The sequence below is a fragment of the Vidua macroura genome, chromosome 29 (genome assembly GCF_024509145.1).
Source record: "Vidua macroura isolate BioBank_ID:100142 chromosome 29, ASM2450914v1, whole genome shotgun sequence".
Taxonomy (NCBI): Eukaryota; Metazoa; Chordata; class Aves; order Passeriformes; family Viduidae; genus Vidua; species Vidua macroura.
In genome coordinates this window covers 728488-748761 of record NC_071599.1, presented here as the reverse complement: position 1 = coordinate 748761, position 20274 = coordinate 728488, and the positions used below count along the sequence as shown (strand labels likewise).

The window sequence follows — 20274 nt, the reverse complement described above, 5'->3', positions numbered from 1 at the left end:
CCACAAAGTTGATAAGAAGCCTTTCCCCCATGGAGCCAGGCTGCGAATGTTGGGAATCTTGAGGCTGTGGAGACTCCCAGGATCTGCAGGGGCTCCAGGGAAGCTGGAGAGGGACTTTTCCTCAGGAACTGCAGGGACAGGATACAGGGAGATGATTTCAGAGTGATAGAGAGGAGTTTTAGGTGGGATATAAGTAGGAAATTGCTCCCTGTGAGGGTGGGGAGGCCTCAAAGAGCCACAAACATTTGGCAAGAGAAATCCTCTTCTCCAGGTGGCCTGAAGGGACATTTCTGCTCTGCTAAGGACACGTCAAATAACGACATTGTGGATTTCACAGCCCAGACAAACTGTGAGGAAACCCCTAGGGATTAATGGGGAGGAATTTGCCTCACGATTGCTTTCCTGGATCTCCAAACAAACAGAGCTCTGCTCCTCTGGGCATCTTCCAAAGCCTGCACAGTTCTTGCACTCAAAGAAAAATATAATTGAGACATTTTTATGGCCCTAAGTTGAATGTTTTCCTCTGTAAAACTGCTGTTGGATCCACCTTGCAGAGCTTTAAGCACCTCTGGTGTTCCCATCCAACTGCAACAATGGGGTTTTTTTTGGCGCACTGGATGAATCCATGCACCAAGTCCATACAAAGTCAACATAAAACGGACTCATTTTGGCCAACCTCTCTTCCTTCACCTCCCTGCTCAGGATGTCGCACATTTCTAATGCTGGAGTTTCTCTGGAGACTCTGGAAGATCACCCAAGCCTCCTTGGTTGCTGACGGAGCCGCGGGGGTTCAGCTGGTGCGAATGTCAATCACTAATTTGGAGATAATGATTAGCACCTGGGTGCAAGGTCATTAACACAGCTGAAGCCAATAGGAAATTAAGCTTTGAGGGAACAGGAACGTTGACCTTGGGATGGCCTTGCCTGGAGAAGTGGTGACTTCACAGTCCTGTGAATTCCTCAAAGCAGGACCAGCTCCTCAAATTGTGACGTAGCCAAACCATCAAGAGCAGAACTGGGGGAAACAGAGGACTTGTGTCACCAGGAGTCAAATGGAAGGTTCTGGTGACCCAAAGGGTCCTCAACGCCCAGAACTGGATGAGCAAACACAGCCTAAATCTCCCCTCCCTCACCCCAGCAGAAGTGAGGGGTCTCCAGGGATGCAGGGGCAGCCCTTCCCCTGGGGGTGACCTCAGACACCAAACATTTCCCCTGACTGGAGAGAGATCATTTTTTAATAAAGTCGTGGTTTAATTTGAGATCCTCAAGATGCTCAGGACATCACACGGAGCTTTTATGCAAAATAGATATTAACACCCATCATTAATAGCTGATCACAATGTGATCATTAGCATCAGCACTAATTGCTGCCAGCGGGTGACTGGGAGCTGAGCACTGAGTTTTTCCAGAATTAACATCCGTGGGTGGCTCTTCCATTACTCCAGGGCATCTTGGAATCTGAAAAGAATTGAATAGGAATTTTGCGGATCAAGTTATGCCGAGCATAAACAGGATGCAAAACTTCCAGAGCGGTTTTGCATTTTGCTTTTATTTAAATATGTCAAAGAGGAATTGGAAAAACGCAGGCTCCGATTTGACCTGAAACCAATTTCAAATTTCCACAATGAATTTGCAGTGAAAATGTCTGATATTGGCAAGGCCTTGAGCCTGAGAGAGCTCAAGGAGAGTTTGGACAATGATCTTGGGCACGGGGTGGGGTTTGGGGAATGTGCAGGGCCAGAGGTTGGTCTGGATGGTCCCTGTGGGTCCTTTTCAACCTGGGATATTCCATGATTCTATTCCCAGGTGTTTTCCCATGCACAGATGGGATGAGGCAGCGAGGAATGAGACTTTGAGAACTTTCTGGGTTTGCCCTTCTGGTGCCCCAGGGAAGGACTTTGGGCTCCACCATTTCTGCATTCAGACACAAAGCACGGGACCATGGAATTGCACTTCCTGGAACTCTATTTTTAAAATCATATCAAGGAGCAACTGACGTCCAGAAGCTTCTGCACGCCTCTGGAATCCACTGCACCTCAATCTTAATTAGGATTTTTATGTCAATTAATCATCTCCATGCAGCAGCCTTACCATATGCAAAGCGAGCAGAAACAACGCCTTCGAGCGTCCCACAAGAATTAACACGACATTAAAAAATTGTAAAAAAGTCACACAACAAATTGATAATAACCCAAAATTGAGGGGTTGGTCAAAAGCCACGAGGCAAAGACTAAACACATGAAGGCGCATTGGGTGAATAAGTACAGGCTTAGTGCGTAAATCACAGATTGCTGGGGGGTACCTCATGTCCGGCAGGACAACTCCGACCTCAATAAAAGGTCTCCAGGTGCCTCTGCTCCCCACACACCTTCAGCTCTCAGCAAGAACAGTGAGTGTTTCCTACCAGAGATCCTTGGTTCTCATTTGGCTTTGGGCAAGCAATGAATTGAGGCTGGGTCTTTGTGTCTGATCTCTGCAGGGTGTTGGGCTGGATGGACCTCCAAAGGTGTCTTCCGACCCAAAATGTTCTTTGGTTCTGTTGGTTTGAGATTCCATGGCTTTGGGATTCCATGGCTTTATGGTTCCATGGGTTTGTGATCCCATGGCTTTGTGATTCCATGAGTTTGTGATTCCATGGGTTTATGATTTCATGGGTTTGTGATTGCCTGGGTTTGTGATCCCATGGCTTTGTGATTCCATGGGTTTACGGTTCCAAGGTTTTGCAATTCCATGGTTTCAGTGTTCTATGGTTACCGGGGGCTCCATGATTTACAGCTCTCTCTGAAATCCCGATTTTTCTGAGACTGTTGATCTGATGCCTCTTGGAAAAGATGGACAGAGCACAGTGGAAAAGGAGCTGCTCAGGGTGGAAGTTCAGGGAGGGAACGTCCTGGATGAGCACAGCACGGGCAGGTCCCAGGACAGTTCAAATATCCCTGGGACAGAGCAACAGTTGGTTCGATTCCTGTGAGGATCTTGGGTTTCCAACTCAAGACAAAGAAATAGGAAGCAAGATGGGATGAGGGCCTGGGCACTGTGGAAATATGGGTTGAATCTCAAAGTCCTTTGTGTTCCAGGTCTTCACTCCAGCCACCCTTCACTCCTCTCCCTACACCATGTGCTCCACTGGATGCTGTTCCACGGGATGCTGCTCTGTCGTGAAGAGCAAGACCGTGTGCTGCAGCCCCTGCAAGACTGTATGCTGCAGCCCCTGCAAGACCGTGTGCTGCAGCCCCTGCAAGACTGTGTGCTGCAGCCCCTGCAAGACCGTGTGCTGCAGCCCCTGCAAGACTGTGTGCTGCTCCCCATGCCAGCAATCCTGCTGCTGCGACCCGTGCCAGAAGACTGTGTGCTGTGAGCCGTGCCAGACTTGCTGTGACCCATGCCAGAAGCCCTGCTGTGACCCTTGCCAGTCCTGCTGTGACCCATGCCAGAAGCCCTGCTGTGATCCATGCCAGTCCTGCTGTGATCCATGCCAGTCCTGCTGTGACCCATGCCAGAAGCCTTGCTGTGATCCGTGCCAGTCCTGCTGTGATCCATGCCAGAAGCCCTGCTGTGACCCGTGCCAGACCTGCTGTGACCCGTGCCAGAAACCTTGTTGTGATCCATGCCAGACCTGCTGTGATCCATGCCAGAAGCCCTGCTGTGACCCATGCCAGACTGTCTGCTGTGACCCGTGCCAGAAGCCTTGCTGTGACCCGTGCCAGTCGTGCTGTGACCCGTGCCAGAAGCCTTGCTGTGACCCGTGCCAGACCTGCTGTGACCCATGCCAGAAGCCTTGCTGTGACCCGTGCCAGTCGTGCTGTGACCCGTGCCAGAAGCCCTGCTGTGACCCGTGCCAGACCTGCTGTGACCCATGCCAGAAGCCTTGCTGTGACCCATGCCAGACCTGCTGTGACCCATGCCAGAAGCCTTGCTGTGACCCTTGCCAGTCCTGCTGTGACCCGTGCCAGAAGCCTTGCTGTGATCCATGCCAGTCCTGCTGTGACCCATGCCAGAAGCCTTGCTGTGACCCATGCCAGTCCTGCTGTGATCCATGCCAGAAGCCCTGCTGTGACCCATGCCAGACCTGCTGTGACCCGTGCCAGAAGCCTTGCTGTGACCCATGCCAGACCTGCTGTGACCCGTGCCAGTCCGTGTGCTGCACCAAGGTGTGCCAGAAGTCCGTGTGCTGTGTCCCAAGGCCCTGCTGCTGCCCCTGCGGGTCCCTGTCCTGCTGCTCCTGTGTGGTGAAGAAGCCTGTGGTGGTTTGCTGCACCCCCGTGAGGAAGTACTGCACCCCCTGCATCCCCATCCAGCAGTGCTGCGCCAGCCTCAGGAAGACCTGCTGAGCTGCCCCGGGTGGCTCTGAGGGCTCCAAGAATGGGCACAAGGAGGTGAAAAGCTGCTCGTTTGCTTCTCCCTCCCATGGTGATGGAGCCAATTCATAGCGATTTTCTTCTTCTTTCCTAGCTTAAGCTGCTGCTTCTTTCTGTCCTTTAGTTATTGATTGTCTTTAATTATTGACTGTCTTGAGTACTCCTGAATTTATCGCCCATTGTATAAGGCATTAGATATTAGTGGGGTGTTAATTCTCCTCTTGGTGTTTGAGAAACCTTTGGTGTCACTGTGACCACTCTTCATTTCCTCTCTTGACTTGTAGACAATAAAATTTGGCATTAAGCAAAACACAACATTTGGTCTTTTGGTTGTTCTTACATGGCTTTGCCCTTAATTTGTCACCTTGCCCAGAATTTGCCACCTTGCCCAGGATTTGTCACCTTGCCCAGAGTTTGTCACTTCGCCCAGGATTTGTCACCTTGCCCAGAGTTTGTCACTTTGCCTAGAGTTTGTCCTCACTCCGGCACCATCTGTGCCAAGGTCCTGGGTGTGTCCCAGTGGCACAGCAGAACATTTGGGACACAAAGAGCTGTCCAGGCCCTTGGCACAAATTAGGTCACATCTGAAGCAAACGGAGCATTCCTGGATCCTCTGGAATGGGTGCCCAGAGGAGCTGTGGGTGCCCCTGGTTCCCTGCAAGTGTCCAAGGCCAGGGTGGAGGGTTTGGAGCAGCCTGGGATAGTGAGAGGTGTCTCATGGCAAGGGGAGGAACGGGATGAGCTTTAAAGTCCTTTCCAGCCCAAACCATTCATTGATTCCTTCTTGCCCCCCTGATCATTCACCTCAGCTCAGATTTTACTAGAAAACGGAAAGCTGAAGTAATTAAAACTCAAAGGGCGAGGACTGAGCACCATCTGAAACCACAGCACTCCATAAATCAGAGACTCCTCAAATATCCTGACTTGGAAAAGGTCCACCAGGATCATGGAGTCCAACTCCTGCCCCTCCACAAACACCCCAAAATCCCACCCTGAGATGCGTTATCCAAACACTCCTGGAGCTCTGGCAGCCTCAGCTGTGCCCATTCCCTGGGGAGCCTGGGCAGTGCCCCACCACCCTCTGGGGGAAGAACTTTCCAGAAATATCCAACCTAGACCCTCCCTGGCACAGTTCCAGCCATTCCCTCAGGTCCTGCCCCAGGTGCCAGAGCAGAGATCGGAGCTGCCCCTCAGGAGGAAGTTGTGGACAGCTGTGAGATGCATAGGCGCTCACTCCTGACCTCGGGAGGAGTATTCCAGTAGGTACCAGGAGGAATTCACTACTCACTGGACAGCAGGCAGCATCTTCTTCCCACCACTGTCTTCCAAAAATAAAAGCTTAGAAACTCCCTGAAATCCTTGAACGATTTTTACGGGAGCAGAGCGTTTCCCCCGCGCGTTCCTGGACTGCAAGCCCAGGAATGAAACCCGTGGTTGGCATCCAACCTAAAAGCCTCATTCCTAAAATAGCAAACCCATGAGTCAACGATACCTTCCCTCCCTGGCTGGGACTTTCTTTGCTATTAAAATTCAGGACTCAGCTCGGAATTGCAGGTCTGGAGAAAATGCCTGGAGCTCCGGCTTGATTTGCTTCCTCCAACCTTCACACATCTGCATTAAAATCATCTTCTCTACGTATTTGACTCTCTGAAAACATTGCTTGGGTCTTCAGAAGGGTTTTTATTTATTGTAAATCAGGCACAATGCGCGGGCAGAAGGATATCCCAGATCAGAACGTTTTATAAAGTGTTTTTTGTTTAGGGAATCTTGTGAATATTCATTCCATCCTTGACCCACAGAAACATGTGTTAGGTTGGGTTGGAAGGGATGTCAAAAACCATCTCATTCCAACACACCATGGACAGGGACACCTCCAGCTGGACCAGAGCTCCATCACATGTGGCCTTACCTTACACTGGAAAAGCTGCAGGGACAGATTCACAAAGGTCTCAAACTCACAGAACCACCATGGAAGTTTCCAAAGACATCACAGGATGGGGCGTGGCCTAAAAAAGGAACTTTGTGTAGATGTCATTTCTGACCCAAGCACAGGTTAAATGGCGTTGAACAGCAAGGAAAATGCTCGAAATATTCACAGTGGTGGGGTGGCTCAGCCTGGAGAAGAGGCAGGTTTAGATGGGATATTGGGAAGAAATCCTTCTCTGTGAGGGTGGCGATGCCCTGACACAGGGTATTCCATGGGTGTCCCATCCCTAGAAGTGTCCAACGCCAGGCTGGATGGGGCTTGAAGCAACCTGGGATAGAGGAAGGTGTCCCTGCCCATCCAGGAGGGTTGGACTGGATGATCTTTGGGGTTTCTTCCAACCCAAATCTTTCCATATTTCTATGACTACAACACCAGGATCATCTCGGCCAACAGGACAACAATAAAACCTGATAAAAATGCGATGAATGATTGATTCAAGGGAGATGTTTGAGGGTTTACACAAGGAGGACGTTGCTTCCTGCAGGCAACTCTTGGTTATTATTGAGTGACCAAAACAATGCTTCCCTGGGGACAATTCCAGAGGGGACACCCGACGTCACAAGAGGTCGTGGTCACATCCTGGAAAGGCAGATCCTGTCCTAGTCACCAGGGATCACCTGCTACCACGTCAGTCTCACAGTCAGAGTCTCCTGGATGTGATGGCAGCCTCTTTTTGCCATGAATTGGTGCTGCCTCAGTATCCTGGAATTCCCGTTTTTTACCAGAGGCCCCTCTCATCACATGGAAACACCATCAACATCTTTTAACGTGGAGATGTCCCTGCTCTGCATGTGGCCACAGTTCCTCATGTGAACATTCAAACGTGATCACCACAAGTCTCCTCAGTCCCAGAAACCTTTGGGATAATCTCAGAAAATGGGATGTGTGGAACCAACACAGGGAAAAACCCTCCCATGTGCACTGCTGCTTTGAAAGCTGCTTCATTTAGACTTAATCCATCCATTGCAGGGATGAAAACGAAAAAAATCTTAATAATACAATAAAAATTACAAAACAGGGAGTGTGAGGACCCAGCACCCTGAAGGGAGGCTCAAGAGCAAGACTGAGAAAGGGAAAATTTCAACCTAAACTTTGACCACAGAGGCAGGAAAAAAAGGATTCCCATTGACCAAAAATTTCCACTGGACCCCAAAGATCCTGGCCAGGGGCAGAGAGAACACATGAGCAATGACAACTCCAAGTTCCAGGCATGGTTGTCCCACTGCTTCAGCACCTGGCTCCCCCCAGGCACATTGTTAAGCGTCCAGTCTCCCAAGGTCATTCCTTGGGAAGGGATGGGAATACCTCAGAGCTCCGTCCCTCCGGTCCCATTAACGCAAATCCATTAGAAAATTTGCATCTGTTGTTCCTCTGGAGGAGTAATTACGGGGCACAATTGAGGTGGTGAGCAAACAGAAAGAGGCAGAGATTAAACACCGGGGGAGGAAGACACGTGAGGGGATACTCCGGGTGATCCACGGAGTCCGAATTGCCAAGGGATGCCTCATTTCCAGGGGAGGAGGCTTTGGAGCAAATAAAAGGCTCCCCAGCCCAGGGGTCTTCATTCGATCATCTCCGCTTCTCCTCTCCTCCTTCCACTGCTCAGCAGGGTAAGTTGGACTTTGCTACTTGCCTTTACTTTGGGACTCTGTTTCCCTGGGCTTCTCCAGGATTTTCTGGGTTGTCTGGTTTGGGACTGGACACTGCAGAAGATTTGGGATCGCAGATTGGTTTTGGGGACCAGAGATTGGTTTTGGGCTGCACCCAAGTGGAGTCTCTCTGGCAGAACCAGTGCTGGACAAAATGCCAGAAGCACAGGAGTCTGTCCTGGGATTCAGGACATCCCTGGCCAGTTTGGGATGGATTTGGGGATAAGAATGCTTTAAGCTGCCTCAACCTCTGGGAGATTCAAGCAGAGAAGAAGACAAATTCTCTCTTTTCCTTCCAGCTTCGCCTCCACTCCCATCACCAAGATGCCCAACGGATGCTGCGGTGGCGGAAGTAGCTACACCATGTGCTGCTACAGCAGCCCCAAGACCTGCAAGAGGCCGATGTGCTGCAGCCCCATGCAGTGCTGCAGCCCCTGCTGCACCCCCTGCTGCATGCCCATGCAGTCCTGCTGCATGTCCATGCCCTGCTGCTACACCATCACCAGCAACAACAACAGTGGCTGCTGCGGCGGCGGCAACGGCGGCTGCTGCGGCGGCAACTAAACCCACCCGGCTCGTTCCCTCTTGGATACGGATTTGGATGTGGATAACAACCCAAATGCTCCTCCTCCTGTGTTTAGAGGCTGTAGAACTCCTCTTCTTCTCCTGCCTTCCCTCACCTTGTGCTTGTGATGTGCCCTGAAGCCGCCGCTCAGCGAGCTTCTCCTGTGAGCGCTGGTGCTGCTTTTCATTCTCCTCTTGGTGTGTGGGATGTGTCACCTTTTTCATCACTGTTTTGCTTCAATCTTTCTGGAAAAAAACAATAAAATCTGTAGCTTGTGACCCTGCAACCTCTTGGTGTTGAGCTGTTTGTTCGCTAGTGGATCCAGGGGGTTTTGCCGCACCTTTCACCTTTTCCTGGCATTTTTCCCGATTGTTGGGATTCTCCTGTCTCCAAGGTGTTCACTCAAATAAAATCAGGGCATCCCTGATGGTAAATTAATTCAAATTGGAGTATCTGGCACCTCTGGGGGTGATATTTGTCCTCTTGGTATAAGATAGTAGAGAAATAGGAAGTGAATAGGAGAAAAATGGTTGTGTGGAGACCTCACAGCATGTTCCAGGATATGGAGCAGCTCCAGAGAATCTGGAGAGGGACTTTTCATGTGGAACTGTGGTGACAGGACAAGGGGCAGTGGGGTCAGACTGACAGAGGGGAAATTGAGGTTGGATACTGGGAAGAAATCATTCCCTGTGAGGGTGATAAGGACCTGGCACAGGCTTTCCAGGGAATTTCTGGTTGTGCCATCCCTGGAAGTGCCCAAGACCAGGTTGGACAGGGCTTGGAGCCACCTGGGATAGTGGAAGGTGTTCCTGCCCATGGAAGGGGGTGGAATAAGTGAATCTTTAAGGTCCCTTACAACCCAAACCAAACCAGTTTTTGGTTCTGTGAAAATAATTCATAAACTCACAAAAAATGGGAATGTTTTCAAGAAGAGTCTGACACAGATGCATCCCAGCCAGCCAAAATCTGCCTCAGGTCCCACAGCCAGTCCCTGAAGACTGTCTGACACTCAGGTCATGGAGGTTCTGCCTCTGCCGTCTGAGTTTCCAGACACTGAACTGAAGCTGTAAAACAAATGCTGAGGAACCTCTGCTGCCTTCAAGGGTCAGTTGGGGTTGTACCAAAACATGAAAATTCTGCACTGCCATCCTTTTGATGCATTTTATGCCATTTTCTGACTCTTTTTCCACCCTGCTTCAGTCCCTTGTTCACATTGTGATCCACATCCCGCTCCCCAGAAATGATTCAGGTACCTTGGTTCCACCAAGAACTGGACACGACCATCCAGGGTGGGAAACGCCCGCCTCGACCCCCCTTCTCACAGCTGCCAATGGAAAATTTCCCTCAGGAGGCACAAATGGAGTGTGTCCTTTTGCTTCTGCCCCATTAATTCCTTGTAAATTAATAAATGGATCTGTCCAGGTGCATTTGTCTCTCCCACCAGGAAGGAAATGCCGCGCGTGTTCTCCTGCCCTTCACAGACAAGTCACAATTACCGCGTTGCTTCTCCTGTGTTCCGCTCCAGGAATTGCGCTCATGCCAGGAAAGCCTGGAAAGGAGCTGTTGGCATTTCCTGCAGGGATGAAACAGCTCTAAAATCTCAATCTGCTCCCCCTTGCACTGCACAGAGAGCAAATCAAGGTCCTTGTCACTGTCCTCGGGGCTGCTCCCAGCTCACCTGGGCTGACCCCTCTCCTGAGCAGCCCCGTGCTCCCTAAGGATGTCAGGAAGCAGCAGGGAACTGGCCAGGCAGGATCCACCATCCTCTCATTAGGCAGCTCTCAGGATAATGCAGCGAGGCCCTCAACTGAGAGTTGCAATTTCAGACCATGAAAAAAATTCCTCCCAAAATTCCTCCCCGGTGCTCCTGCCAGAGTTCAGCTGCCCAAGGCTCTGCCCTACCTCAACGTCCCTCCCTTCCTCTTTCCCTCCCAGAAAATGGTTTCACCTCAACAAAGTCTCCTCCTGAGTCCCTGCCTCCTACTCAGCTCCACCAGCCCAGTAAGGAGCAGTTTCTGTGCTGGGCCCTTCTCTTTCACCTCAATCTTCTCCCTTTTGGTTCATTCTGGGCTCCCTCCCCTTCCAACACCCTCAGAGGGTCCTGCACCAACTCCAAACCCCTCCAACCTTGCTCAGGGCCAGGATTCCAGGACCCAGCTGGACTTCAGCTGGATGCCAGGGGTGGCTGCAGGAGGGAAATGTTGATTTGGGGTGGCCCACAGCCAGTCCCAGAGCCACCATCTGAACTGCGGAAAAATAAATCAAACTCCATAACTTTGTAAAAGTCGTAAAGCTGGTATGTTTATTGCAGCGCTGGGCACATGTGGGGATCATTCTCCTTTTAAAGGACATGCGCCCCCCTGAGAACTCTCGATCATTTTTTATTTTTTCTTCTAGTGCATATGCATAGTAATTTCACAATAGGTTCATGAATATTCATTTCACTGGTTTCACATTACAGCTTGCAATTAGTCCTTGTACAGAGAACAGTCCTTGTACAGAGAACTCTCTGGTCACTTTGTTCATCTTTTGCAGACACAACTTTGGATTTTTTTTCTTTTCGTTTCAAAGTTTAAGGGACCTCTCTTACCTCTTCAGCTTAGAAATTTGCATTTTTTTCTCCTCAGTTTCTACAAGAGCAGCAGAGCTAGCAGACTAAACAGCATATTTTACCTATGCTAGCAAGCTACTAAAAATTCAAAGCAGCACATTTCACTTAAATCTAAATGGGTTCCTATTCTGTTAAATTTACCCTGTAAAATACTCTGTTTCACCTCCTCACGTCCACGTCCAGTGACCAGGAATAAACACCCCCATTTTCCTGACGTTTTCCCAATTTGTTCCAAACACCATCCTGACGGAACGACCAGCACGATTCTGGGGTTGGGTTTGGGCTCCCGCACTGATTCAGCACCAGCTGCTGCTGAGTCAGTCCCAGAACATCTCCATCCAGCAGATACGAGGCCACATTTTTTGGTTCCCTCGCAAGGTTGTGGGGAGGACAAATTCATCCAAATTCATGGGAGCCCTTTGATTATCTCCAGGCTAAACCATGACGAGGCAGAACAAGCGTGGTGATCACCGGTAATGAGGCGAAATGCAAATTCCAGGCGACACCTATGGCTAAAAAATATGGGTTTGGATGGATAAACAGGGAAGCTGGAATGGTCAATGGCTGTCTCACTTCCAGGAGGAAGGATGGCCAGGAGTATAAAAGGGCTCCGGGCCCAACTCGCTTCATTCGCTCGTCTTCTCCTCCCTTCACCTCTCCTCACTCTTCAGCAGGGTAAGTGAGAATTTCTAATCCTTCCTTCGCCTCCCAAAAGGGAATTTTGGATGTTTTATGGCAGATCCAAGCATTGCTGGGGATCTGGGATGGGGCTTGGGTGTCGGGGTTTTATAAACTCTGCACGAGGAGTTATGGGGATGACCCTGGGAATGTTCAGGGAGTCTCTGGGGGTATCAACTGGGCCATGTAGGGAAGGGGCATGGAGAATATTCCAGAAGGGCCCAAAGTGAGGACTCAGTGCTGGGTTGCTCTTCCTAAGACACCAGAATGAGTCGTTGGGCACCTGCACCACAGGAAAAACCCAGAGCTGCGGCCACAATTTACAAACAACACAAGCCTGGGTGTGGTCTCCTTGAACCCCCAAAGGTGAATGAATGACCAGAGCCTCGAATTCACCCCTGTTCCCAAACCTGCTGCTCCCACTCACGGCCTCTCTCTGCTCCCTCCAGCTCCGCCTCCACTCCCACCACCCCCAAGATGCCCAACGGATGCTGCGGATGCGGCGGTGGAAATAACTACACCGTGCGCTGTTACAGCAGTCCCCGCTGCTGCAAGACTCCCATGTGCTGCAGCCCCATGCAGTGCTGCAGCCCCTGCTGCATGCCCATGCAGTCCTGCTGCATGCCCATGTCCTGCTGCTACACCATCAGCAGCAACAACAATGGCTGCTGCGGCGGCAGCAACGGTGGCTGCTGTGGCAACTGAGCTCGCCCAGCTGGTCCCCGACTCGGACACGGATGTGGACGTGTATCCCAGCCCGAACGCTCTTCCTGCTGTGCTTGGACACTGAGAACTTCTCTTTTTGCTGCCTTTAGTCCCCAGGTGCTTGGCTGTGCCCTGAAGCCGCTGCCCAACGAGTTTCTTGTGCTGCTTTTCCTTCCCCTCTTGGTGATGGGATTTTGATGATGTCTCCTTCTCCATTCTCTTTCTTTAATCCCCAATTAGCCATGAAAGACAATAAAATTTGTAACTTCTGATCTTGCAGACTCCTGGGTTATGCTTATTCATTTCTCTTTATCCCTTGAACAGTAATGTGGGATGTGTTTAGCATTTGCCTAATTAATTAATGTAATTAATTTTGCATGTTTGGCATTCCGTGACGACAACGCCCCGGTGTACCTGGTGAGCTCCTTGGGCCAATGCTCACCTGGGGGAAAATGGGACTTGCAAGTGAAAAATGTCACCTCAGCAAGAGGAGCATCAGTTTAATTCCATCTTTCTCTGCTGATTTGAGATACAGTTCGTGCCAAAGCACCTCTGTGGTCCTAAAGCCAAAGTTGGAGGGCTTTTTTTTCCTAATGGGAATCTTCCCAGAGAATTTGCTGAGCTTTAAAGGAGGGTTCTTAAATAGATTAAATAGATCAGGATGGTTCAGGTTGGAAGGGACTTTAAAGCTCATCCAGTCCCATCCCCTGCCATGGACAGGGACACCTCCCACTAGCCCAGGTTGATCAGATTTAGGTCCAGCCAGAAGGATACAGAAATGCTGAGTCATTTTCTCTGGGTTCTATTAAAATGTAGGGAACTTTAAGAGATCAGATGAGAAATTCAATATTCGCACTTTGGGATTTGTGAAATCCTCGGGAAGGGAAGTGGCTCCAAAACTCCTCCACTGTGAAAAAAATCCAAACCCAGCACAAACCTGGGACTCTAGCAATGAGTTCTAAACCAAAAATCCTGCTTGGCCCTAACAGATCCAGAGGTTTTTTTCATCTTTCTGCACAAATCCCATGGCTTCCTGCCAGGCAATTCCACTTCTCCTGTAGCTACGGAATAAATTATAGCAGAGTCCTGTCAGGTGCCAGCACAGCCCTGGAGCCACACCCCCGAATTCTGTGGATGCTTTTCCCAGTGATTCAAACCCAAATTCCACTGGACAGAGCTCTGAGCATCCCTTATTCCACATGAAAATGCCTTTGGAGCCCGGGGGGCTCCTGGGAGAGGAATTTTCCTGGTACTTAAAAAATGTCTCAGCCACAGAAATGCAAAATGGAGCAGCTCCACAGAGTGTGAATCAAAGCAAAAATGCCAAAAAGGTGGACACGGCGCTTGGCAGAGCCTGGAATTGTTTCTGTGTGAGGTCATCGCTCCTCTGGTGTCCCCATTCCAGACTTTCCACACATAAAAGGATTTTCCTTGCCGTAGCCAAGGTGCTCCACACTTGGGAGCGAATTAATACATTTAAATCAAGGAATAAATCTCCAAACGTCCCATGCCCAGCCTGCCACTGTCCCCCCGTGCCCGGTGCCCGTAGGAATCCCAGATTCCCATCTCCCAGTCACCCACAGGAGCAACACCCGCTGCTCCTCGCGGTCCTGGGGCCACCCTGGATTCCCTCCCCTTCCTCTGGAAGGACTCCTGGGCCTTTCTGTGGTTTTCCCACAGCCACCAGAGTCCCCTTCTGGGCGCATCACTCAGCACCCCGGCATCCCAGGTATCCGCATCCCGGGATCTGACTAACACCAGGCAGGAGCCCATCCGAGCATGGCCAGAACTAATGAGATAATGGCCACTGCCTCTGCGGAGCGCTGGCCACACCGGGGCAGGCGCTAATTGAGGCTGATTAACCCGACAGCGAGTTCCAGGAACAACACACACACACATACACACGGCAGCGGCCTCAGTGCTCAGCTATTCATTCCCAGGACGTGCCTCATTCTCAGGAGAGCTCGGCCGCATATAAAAGCTTTCAGCCCCAGCTCTGTCCTCAGGACTCGACTCCCTGCTCAGCCCGTCCGTTTCTGCTCGCAGGGTGAGTTGGATTCTCTCAGATTCCCCCGTTTTCCCTTGGAAATAGCAAAAAGGAAAAAAAAAAAAAAAAGGCGTCGGTGTTTTCTTTACTTTTTCCCAGGCTGTTTATGCCCAAGGGCTTGGTCACCCTCAAAGGATTTGTGAGTCATGGGAGAAGCAGCTCCCAAGGGAACTGGGGGGGCTCAGCCTGGAGAAAAGGAGGTTCAGGGGGAATTTCGGACTCTGCACAGCTCCTGACAGGGGGGGACAGCAGCGGGGGTCGGGCTCTGCTCCCAGGGAACAGGGACAGGAGGAGAGAAGCTGTGCCAGGGCAGGCTCGGGTTGGACTCGGGAGGAATTTCCTCCTGGAAAAGGGCAGTCAGGGCTTGGCAGGGACTGCCCAGGGAGGTTTGGAGTGCCCATCCCTGGAGATGCCCAAGGAATTCCTGGACGTGGCACTCGGTGCTCTGGGCTAGGCGATGTTGATCCATCACAGGCTGGACTGGATGACCCTGAAATTCTTTTCCACCCTCGATAACCCCCCGCTTCTGTGATCTCTGCCCCAGGATGCTCCACCAGAAAGGCGGCACCGACCACGACCTGTGCCAGCACCCCTCGGGCTGCGGCCACAAGGGCTGGACATGGCCCAGCTCCGCCGGCCACTACCACGACACCCCCGAGATCTGCCCCAACCCTCCCGAGATCTGCCCCAACTCCGGCGGCCTCAGCCATGACACCGAGGGCTCCAGCCAGAGCGCGCCCCGGGGCTGCCACCCCGGCGAACTGTGCCCGCCCCGTCCCGCCGGCTGCCCACACCCGCAGAGCTGCAAGCCCCGGCGGCGGGTGGAGGTGAGCCCGGTGCCCCCCGTGTGCCCCCCGCCCGTGAAGATCCACCGCCGGCCGCTGGAGCAGCACCGCCCGTGCCCGCCGTGCGCGGAGCCCGACTCCTGCGGAAAGCCCCGCCGGCGATTGGAGCAGTGTCCCGAGCAGGATGAGGAGCCCCCGGTGGTCCTGCAGCCCCTGCCGCTGCAGCATCGCTGCCCCTGCATCCAGCGCTGCCCGCGGGCCGTGCCCTGCTGCCCCCGGTCCGTGCCCTGCTGCCCCCGGTCCGTCCAGCGCTGCTGCCCGCCCGCTGTCCCCCTGCCACCGCAGCCCGGCCACCACCAGCAGCACAAGCAGGTCACGCTGGTGCCGCTCTGCGTGAAGAACTGAGCCCAGGGACCCCTCCCCAGCTCCTGTCCGATCGGGGGATTCGCCCCTGGCCCGAGGGATGCTCCCACCGCCGCTCTGGGCTCGCTGCTGCTCTTTGCACATCAGATTTGGGGTCTGCCGTCCCCTGCTTGGCCCCAGCACCGACACTTTAAATTCGGGGTGTCCTCCCCTGCCGGGCTTTGGTTCTCCCTGAGGAGCAGAGGGTTGTTCCCCCTTCTGAGGCCACTTGGACACGGAGGAACCGCCAAGGATCTGCTCTCCCGGGCTTCACCGAGCTGTGCTTTCAAGGTTGTTTGGAAGCAGCTCCAGGACTTTACAAGTTAAAAAAGGAGCCACTGTGATGGCAGGAGCACCACGGACTCCTGCAACTTTCTCTCCTCCCCGTGTATTCAAGAATAAAATTGAAACATGTTTAGCAAACCCTCAGTTCCTCTCTTTCTTGCCCCCACAAGCATCACCGGCATTGAAACGAGATGTTGAAAGCCATTAAAATCCTCGCGAGGAGGAAATTCGTACATTTAAATCAGAGTCAGGGCTCACACGGGAGGGTTTCAGCTCTGCCCCGCTGGGATTTCTCCAGGCTGGGAGGTGGAAAATCCTCCCACCGTGATTTACCCACCCCGGGAGCTCGGGATGGGCAGATCCGGGCGCCCACATCTGCTCTGCGGCCGTGCCAGCACCTTCATCCCCTGGATGGAAGCAGTGCACGGGGAGGGCATCCTCATTTACATGTTAATTATGATAATGAGCGCGTGGCCCGGCACGGGAGGGGTGGCTGTGCATGCCGGGGATGCCTTTTCGCTCCTGCAGGAAGGTACACGGGAAACCTGCTCCTTCTCCTCACTTTGCCAGAAAAGCCTCCCGCAAACTGCATTAAAATAAATAATTTAATTTCTTTGTGTTGTCTCAGCATCGCCCGGGCGTGTCCTCACACAACCACCACGGAGAGCTGGGAAGGAAAAAAAGGAAATTCACCCTCATTTTCTTCACCACAACAATTTATTTCTCTCGTGTCTAATTCTAGCCAAATAAAAAACCACTAGATAAACAAAAAACCACTTACCTGTGAAATTCACCTTGGCAGAGCCCTTTTTTTAATAGGGATTTTCTTCACAGCCTTTTCCCAGTTCTCAGAACGGTGACTCAGGGCCCACAGACCAGGGGCCAGCTCAGCCCTCGCTTCCAGGTCTGATTTGGTCGTTTCTCTTCCAAGCTGCTTTTCACCAGCCCTCCCACCCCAGTTAACCCATCCCAGTTACCCAACCCCAGTTACCCCATCCCAGCCACAGGCCTGTTCCTTCAGTAATTCCAGCCCATCACCCCAATTTGAGGATTTTCCAAGCCCATCCCATTATTCAGGCTTTTGATGAAGGTGTTAAACAGCACCAGTACCAGAATCAGCCCCTTTTTCACCCCCATGTTGTTCATCCACCCAGTCCAAGCCTCCACCAGTTTAACCTCAAGGCTGCTGTGGGAGACTGCGCCAAAAATCTCGCAGAAGTTGGGGCAGAACCATGGAATTGTGGAATGGTTTGGGTTGGAAGGGACCTCAAAAAAACATCTTGGGGATGAGGGGAAGGGCAAGTCTGGAATGCAGAAATGGAGAAGAAACAGAATCCCAGACTGGTTGGGGTTGGGAGGGACCTCAAAAACCAACTTGGGCATGAGAGGAGGGGCAAGTCTGGAATGAAGAAATGGAGGAAAAACAGAATCACGGAATGGTTTGGGTTGGAAGGGACGTTAGGGATCATCTCACTGCAACTCCCATGGGCAGGGACACCTTCTACCATCCCAGCCCTGTCCAGCCTGGTCTTGGACACTTCCAGGAATGAAGCAGCCAGAAATTCCCTGGAAAAGCCGTGCCAGGCCCTGCCCGCCCTCGCTCCCTCATGCCCAGAGCCAAGCCCTTCATCACGGAAACCAACGGGCACAATTTGCTTTTGGTGACTCTGAGCTGGCTCTTCCCATCACCTGCTTGTGCTTCAGCTGGAGATGCTCCTCACGGGCAGCAGGAGGGAAGGGTCAGAGCGGTGCCATCACCGCTCCTGACTCACAGGTCACCCCTGCAGAGGGTGAATAAGTCCTTTATTACCTGTATCACCCAGCCAAAGTGGGGCTTAGGCCATCTCAGTCTTTTATGTGCCCTGCTGGGGACCGATGTTATAATTAAAAGATGCTTATCAGAAATGGTGAGTCAAGCAGAACATGCCAGGCACTGGGAACAGCATCCAAATGGAGGAGATGTTTTGCCAATAAATAATTTAATCCTCGTTCCTGCCGCGTGTTTCACCTTCAGGGGAACACTCAGAGCTCTATAAAAGCCCTCAGCCCCTTGGCCTCTCACATTCTGCTCCCCTGGGCAGTGCCTGGCTTCGTTTGAGACCTGGTGAGGCTCATCCCTTCTTGGATGGGGGTCTGGATTTGGGAGGTCGCACCTGGACCTTCAGACCATGCTCTGCCACGGGAGAAGCTCTTGAGGGACCCGGGGGTGGGATTTACAGCGGTGCCGCCACATGTGGTTGGCAACCACAACCTTGCAGTTGGTTTTGTTCTTGAAGGTGAAAAATTGGAAAGGGAAGGTCAGAAGGAGGGTTTGGATGCAATTTGGATGCAATTTGGATGCAATCTGACCAGTCTTGGGCAGCCACAGGAATTTCCTCCGGATCCAGGCCCTCAGGACAAACCTCACAGGAAATTAAACGCGATCAGAGGAGATGCTGACCACCAACCCATCTCTTTTCCAGGTTTTTTCCCCACAGCCCCGACATGATTTACTCCTCTGGAAGGGAATCCTTCTTCAACCTCAACTCCACCTGGTACGATCCCTCGGGCTCCTGGCTGGACACGCGGCGCACGCCCTTCCGCTACGGCTACGCCACGTGCTGCTCCTCGGGCTGCCACGGCGAGGGCGTGGAGGGCATGAGGGGCCATGACTACCGCCACTACGGCTACCGGCAGCCCCGCTGCGCCGAGCGCTGCCACGGCTACTCCAGCTCCACAGGCTCGTGCCACGAAGGGGGTGGCAGCTGCGTCAGGAGACCCACGTACAGCTACGGGGGCTCGGGGGGGTGCCAGGGCTACGGGAGGTCCGTGTGCTCCGAGAGGTGCCAGGGCTCCTCGGGCTCGTGCCACGGAGGGGGTGGCAGCTGCGTCAGGAGACCCACATACAGCTACGGGGGCTCGGGGGGGTGCCAGGGCTATGGGAGGTCCGTGTGCTCCGAGAGGTGCCACGGGCCAGCAGTGGCCCAGGGCGGGAAACCGTGCTGTGGGACAGCCGTACAGAGCATCCCAGTGCAGAGCTGTCCCCCGCCGGTGCAGAGCATCCCGGTGCAGAGCTGTCCCCCACAAGTGCAGACCTGTCCCTGCCCCCCCCCAGTGCAGAGCTGTCCCCCCCCGGTGCAGACCTGTCCATGTCCATGTCCCCCTCCGGTCCAGCAGGGCTGTGTGCCCGTGGCCAAAGGCATCCCCCGCCAGCAGCAGAAGCAGATCTGCAAAGTGCCAGCTCGGAAGATGAAATAAGGGACGTGAGGAGTGAGGGGAAGCAAAGGGAACTTGTCCCTGTCCCCCTCTGTCCTGTGTTGTCACTGATCTCTGCTCTGTCCCTCTGCTTGTAACGCGCTCTGAAGTTGTGACCCGCTGACGCTGTGAAATTTAAAATGCTCTTCATTTCACAGCAGACGTGGAGGCAATAAAAAAATGCTGGCTCAAACCCCCCTCGCATCCGTGTTTTTATCTCCTCATCCGTCTGAGCGGCTCCTGGTCCTTCTGGTGGCCAAAGCTGGGCTTGCAGCGGCCTCGCCCGCCCTCACAAGGAGGCTCCGGGTTGGTTCCACCTGGTGGCTCCTCGTTCCCACTCCAGGCAATTTCCTGCTTGGTAAAGTAACGTTTTCATCACGGAGTGTTTATGCAAGGGGATAATTCAATATTAATAACGTTGTGTAAGAAAAATCCACATTTCATCAGAGAGGGAAAAAGCAGAGGGGTCTGTTTGGGACCACGAGGCAATGGCTGCAGCTGGATTGGCACTATAAACCTCAAAAAAAAAGCCCTGGGGAAAAAAGGCAAGGAAGAGGATTTGGGAATGGCTCTAACAGGGTGAAAGGCCCCAAATTCCTGGTAGGGTCTGGTAGGGTTGGGAGAGGAACTCCCCGGGAGGATTTCTGGGGCCAAGCAGGGATGTGGAGCCACTGTGAGTCATGGCACCGCGTGCTCGGAGCTCCTGGCACCTCCCCAGCCCAGGTGAGGGCCTCCATCCCCTCCTGGCGTCAGGACCTGGTACATGGCACCACCAGCCGCTTCCCCAGGGTCACAGGTGGGGATTTCTCCTGCAGGAAAAGGGAAAGAAGCCAAAGTAGGTGCAGGACGGGGGTTTTAGGGGTGGAGATTGACACTGACACCGCCCCAAGCCTCCCTCGCCAACCTCTGCAAAGGCAATTCCTTCAAAAAACTGACAAACAACACCAAAAAAAGCCATTTCCCGCTCA

At 52.6% G+C, this 20274-nt stretch overlaps 3 protein-coding genes across 3 annotated transcripts; all 3 read left to right on the top strand.

The window, feature by feature from the left end:
• Positions 1–2905: 2905 nt before the first annotated feature.
• On the top strand, positions 2906–4673 carry LOC128820481 (keratin-associated protein 5-5-like). Its single transcript, XM_054001255.1, has 2 exons — positions 2906–2967; positions 3078–4673. Exon 2 carries the CDS (start codon positions 3117–3119, stop codon positions 4329–4331), a length of 1215 nt encoding a protein of 404 aa, XP_053857230.1. The 5' UTR covers positions 2906–2967; positions 3078–3116; the 3' UTR covers positions 4332–4673.
• Positions 4674–15145: 10472 nt separating this feature from the next.
• LOC128820272 (DBF4-type zinc finger-containing protein 2 homolog) lies at positions 15146–16210 on the top strand. Its single transcript, XM_054000926.1, has one exon. It carries the CDS (start codon positions 15146–15148, stop codon positions 15788–15790), a length of 645 nt encoding a protein of 214 aa, XP_053856901.1. The 3' UTR covers positions 15791–16210.
• Positions 16211–18556: 2346 nt separating this feature from the next.
• Positions 18557–19499, top strand: LOC128820580 (keratin-associated protein 5-2-like). The gene has a single exon (XM_054001354.1). The coding sequence runs from the start codon at positions 18557–18559 to the stop codon at positions 19307–19309; it is 753 nt and encodes a 250-aa protein (XP_053857329.1). The 3' UTR covers positions 19310–19499.
• The last annotated feature ends 775 nt before the right edge of the window (positions 19500–20274 follow it).